The sequence below is a fragment of the Montipora capricornis genome, chromosome 10 (assembly GCF_036669925.1).
Source record: "Montipora capricornis isolate CH-2021 chromosome 10, ASM3666992v2, whole genome shotgun sequence".
Taxonomy (NCBI): domain Eukaryota; kingdom Metazoa; phylum Cnidaria; class Anthozoa; order Scleractinia; family Acroporidae; genus Montipora; species Montipora capricornis.
The window spans coordinates 27934787-27939786 of NC_090892.1; the positions used below are offsets into that span (position 1 = coordinate 27934787).

Below are 5000 nucleotides of genomic sequence, written 5' to 3' on the forward strand. Positions count from 1 at the left end.
AACAGTGTTTGCTTAACAAGATGCACTCATTAGTGTGATGTAACAGGTCACCATAGCAACCTAAAGCCATCCAAAAACTAACTGGGTTACCCCAGGAGCACACTACTAGGAACATACAATTTCTTTGTATGTGTGGAGGGGCATTTTTACAGACCAAGACTTATATTTAGATTGATTTTGCCACGAAACCAGACCTTTCCAGCTGATCACCAGTCTTGCATGAGAAATTATTACCCATGGGATTGAGAATGGTCACAGAATGGTAAAGTAGTCGTCTAAAAATAACTTGATCTAATGCTGTTTCCTATTGGAGCTGTAGGCTCCTGGTTACCCCTACACTTAAAGCAGAGTTTTTAAAAAATGTCTTGAGCGGATTCAGAGCCACCTTAAATATTCAAATTGGCAAGGTACAGTAGCTCTTTAAGTCTGCTACACTGTCAAACAACAGTCTTTCCTCAAAATGTCTAGGCTGCTAACTAACTCTGTGTCTCAATTGCTCTTCAAGTTCTTCTTCCCTCAACGAGGACATGTCAAAATTTTGAAGTACATGAACGTTTCCTACAAATCGTAGGTCAAGCTTACAAGTAACCTATGACTTTGCACTTGTAATTAACAAGTTGGACATTTGTAAAGATACAAGTCGGACCCCTGTAAAACTTTTATTGAATTGTAGACATACCGAATTCTACAGGTGTAGTGCTACACCTGTAATTACAAGTCAGAGTCAATGTAACAACAACTTGTAACAATGTTCATTGAATTTATTTTTGCGTATGCATGTAAAAACAAGGGATCAACTTGTACACTACAAGTGTAACTTTTTGATTGAATTGACTCCAGGAAATATATTATTCTGTAATGTTGACCATCCCCACAATGCATTCATTTTAGTTTCCTATTTTTCCATAGGGAGAACTTATAAATGACTTTCAGTCTGATCAGGAGGGTTCAAAGGTTGGTTTAAAGTGCAAACATTTCTTCCAATCACTTTTTTGTTCAGTGTTCCCTGCATTCTGGCAAGCACTTTATATTAAATTTTATAAATTACCTTGCCTTTTCTTCTTTTGCTGTTAATCATTCCTCACAAAAGCACTGAACCACCTCAGTGGGGCCTGTTTTGCGAACGTCCCTAAACTTTTCAGGTATACTTCATAGTCCCTGCAGCTGTATAGCTCTCTCTATCTTCAAAGCCAGACAGTTTTGTTGGCGTGAAACTTTGCAATTATTTTGTTACATCTGGTTGTTGAAAGACCAGCTTTTTTCTAAAATAGGCAGATCATAATGTTCTTTCTGGCTCGAAACAGGCCCTTGGTTTACTGAAAAGCAGATGAACACTTATTAATAACAATAATTGTTATTATTATTGCATGTTAATGCCTCTAATCTAAAGTTGAGTATTTTTAAACCTCAGTTAACACTGACAAAAGTGTAAAGTAAGACTTAAAAGAACCCCTAGCGACATGGATTGTGAGTGCAGCAGTTATAACGTTTTGGTGTGTGTAAATCAAAAGACAATTAAACTATTGAAGAAGCTAGCTGTTACAACATCAAACACATAAAGATAGTTGGCAACTACAAGTGTATTATTTTATTCCATGCCCTTAGTCACATGACATATATACAGTAATTACTAGCGACAGGGTAGTAAGCTTTGTGTCACATCCCACCTGTATAGATTGGCTAAAGTCTGATAAGTTTTGAAGTGATTTATTCTGTGATTCTTTGGCTATATTCAGTATTAAAAACAGATTGCCGTGTAGTTCACACCTTTAAAACACTGTTTGATCAAGTTACAATCAAGTACTGAAATCATGTGCATGCATTATACGATGTCACGCATGGGATAATCTTGCTACACTACCCTTCCTTGAAAGAAACAACACTTTGAAACAAAATAAATGTCGTGTGCAGTCCCTGGCTTAAAGAAAACAAATGAAGTAAAATGTCATAGTCCCTTGCTTGAAGACAAATCAACAATCTTGACCAACCTGAAGTTCTACGGATCAAACTGCTTTGGGGCTACTACTTTTCGGCCACTGCGGGTGACATACATGTATGTATCCTCAATGTTCTCCTTTGCTGTTTCTGGCTGCACATGTTACTCCTGTATTGGGATATTTGGCAATGTAAAGGGAATTGTAGGTTGGTTCGACTCAGCATCCATAGGGGCTTCTTGAACTGGACTTCAGTTTGGTCTGTTCTCTAAGGCACATCTAGCTGTGCCCTTCTTGTCCTGGACTGCAGTTTGGGCTGTTGTGGAAGGTTTTTTTGTGTTCAGACTGCCATGCCCAGGTGCAGGGCAGACTCGTACATGTTGCTTATTGCGGCAATACCTGGAACCATCTTCAGCTTAGACCACGTGTGATCTTGGTGTGTGGTGATGCTTAACTACAGTGGATGGTTTTCCATACCTTGGGGTCTTTCCAAGGCTGTATATGAACCTTGGTACCAGGCAGAAGCTATGTCATATCTCTGCTGGCATGACAGTCATGATATTTCTTCTGATCTTCTTTAGTCTTTTCCAGGAACTTGGTATTATGTTGCTGGTGTTGGCTGCTTGTTGAAGCAGGCTTTCGGTTATAGGTATTAATTTATTTCTCAGTTGACGACCCATTAGTAATTGTGTTGGGGACAGATCATTTTCTGGGAGTAGTGTTGTTCGATAGTCCAACAAGGTTGGGTACTTGTCATCCTTTTTGCGCCTCAACTTCTTCACTGCTTCTGCATTCTTGCACTGCTCTTTCCATGTCTGTGTTCGCTTTTGGGTAATGGGTAAAACACCACACATGGTGGTGTGTTAAAAGTCATTATCTTTAGCAAATTCCTGGAACTTGCCCCTGCTGAACTGAGGGCTGTTATCTGATACAGCTTCTGCTGGGATCCCCTGCACACTAAGCTGCCTTTTCAACTCCTCCACTAAAGCTCCAGTTCTTACAGATTCCATGCATGTAACTTCGATAAATTTGCTACGGTAGCCCACAGAGAGTAAATGTTTTCCATGAACTCAAATAAGTCTTTTGCTATCTTTTTCCAAAGGAGGGATGGTGGTCAAAAAGGCCTCAGTGTCTAAGAGGGCTGTTTATTGGCATGGTTGGCACAAATTCTGCAGTTAGTGACCATTTTCTCAATTTCCGCCGACATTCCAGGCCAAAAAAGTACTCTGGCTCTTTGTCGGCATTAATTTTGACTATGCCAAAGTGTTCCTTTAAAAAGGAGACCATCTGCTGTGGCAACTTCATCTCGGTATGTCCTGTAGGGTCTTGCCTCCACAGGAACTTGCAGTCTTAAGTCTCATTGGCCGTCCATTTTGTGCCATGGAGAGAAGTGATTGTAGTTATGGGTCTCTCTTGGTCTCCTTCTGAAACTCTTCATGTTGCTCGTTTGTGACTGACAGGACATTTAATTTCCACTGTCTACACTTTGCACTGCTCCTCAGCTCAGAGTGTCAGCAAGGACTTGCTTACAACCTGGGATGTAGCGTACCTAAACATCATATCCACAGACAGTTAGGATCATTAGCTTCTTTAGACTGTTAAGATTTGTTTCATGATTTCTACAGATTCCAGTGGCCTTTCATGTTAACACTTCAGCTTTATCCAGGCATTTTCCATGCACTTTCAGGTGTTTACAACAAAAAACAATTGCATCTCTAACCATGCCACAATCATATCTTCAGATCAGTGACCAATCATCTAACTCCAGAGTATTTTACTCTGTCTAACGCCAGGCAATTTTACTGGTCAATGGGGAACCCCTGGGAGTCAATGGGTTAAAATATCTGTTTTGATAACAATAGCAAAAATGGTCTGAAAGTGAATTTCACCATTCATAAAATTTTACAAATCAGTACTGCCTGCAAATTTTGAGCTTGGTTCATCATGCCATTACCTGGTCTGAGTTATGCCTTCACTTTGTACTTGCCAAGCTCAATGTTGTTGTCTTAAACAGATTATTTTACAGTTGCACTTAGTTACCTGGCCTATGACTGGAAGTGAGGCTGGAGTTTACCTTAATATGATAGAATCCTAACTGCTTTTCTTATGTAAATTTCAACAATTTGCATGAAAACAAAATTATTAACATAAGAAAATGAGGGAGGTGTGTATCATAACATGGTCAACTCCAGCCTCACTTTCATTTCAAGGCTGGGCAACTAAGCACATAACTTTGAAAAAGTCTATTATCTGTGATCACTGTCCTTGTTATACAAATTATTTTATTCATCAGGCATAATGATTTTCCTATACTAACACTACAGTATTTTTTCTTCACAGGAATCCTGGTCTCTTGACATATCTACCCCCACCCCCAGCCCCACTCAAGCATGTGCTGCGGTTGTTGGCACTCCAAAGACAGCCAGCCAATGGCTGAAACAAATTCAACAGAATTCCACCCAGAAGAGTGGGGAAGATAAGTCTCCTGAGAAAATGGCAGCTGAGATGAGTCCTGGTGATTCAGCCAAAAAGAAAAGAAAGTTTGTCCGGTAAAAGTAACTTTAGAACAATAATTGCTAGGTTAAGATTGATGCTTAAGTCAACTTTAAAAAATCGAAGGAAAAATTCCTGGAAGAATACTGAGTTGTTTGGAATCACTTTTTAAGGACGTTCGCGCGAAAATTTTTCAACATTGATTTTTTTCTGAAACTTTTACCACTGTAAGATGATGAGTTAGTTATGTCAGAAATGTAAAAAAAATGGGGAGTCACCAACTTCGTTTTGGAGAGAACATGCCCGGAAAAACACCCAAAATGTGACAAAATCGGGCTTCGTTAGCTAATAAGGCCAGTGTCTGTAAACCCAAATACATTGCAATTAAATCTTTGAAGTGAAATCTTCTCTGCCAAATATTGTTTAAGTGGACTTATTAAGTGAATTTAATCAACTGGTGAGGTTCCTTAAAGATCAAGTTCGCATTTAGCGACCACAGTTTCACGCGCCTTGCAGCCGCAAGATGGCAGGATTTGATGTCCCGTGAGCAGAAATCTTGAAATTTGATTTTTT

At 39.4% G+C, this 5000-nt stretch overlaps 1 protein-coding gene across 8 annotated transcripts in view; it reads left to right on the top strand.

The window, feature by feature from the left end:
* The window catches only part of LOC138020130 (DNA repair-scaffolding protein-like), a 47348-nt gene that overhangs the window by 15819 nt on the left and 26529 nt on the right, over nucleotides 1-5000 (top strand). For all 8 annotated transcript variants that reach the window (XM_068867153.1, XM_068867151.1, XM_068867152.1 and 5 more), the window contains 2 exons: nucleotides 910-954; nucleotides 4275-4483. In XM_068867153.1, coding sequence (XP_068723254.1) covers nucleotides 910-954; nucleotides 4275-4483 — 254 coding nt within the window. The remainder of the gene's footprint in view (nucleotides 1-909; nucleotides 955-4274; nucleotides 4484-5000) is intronic.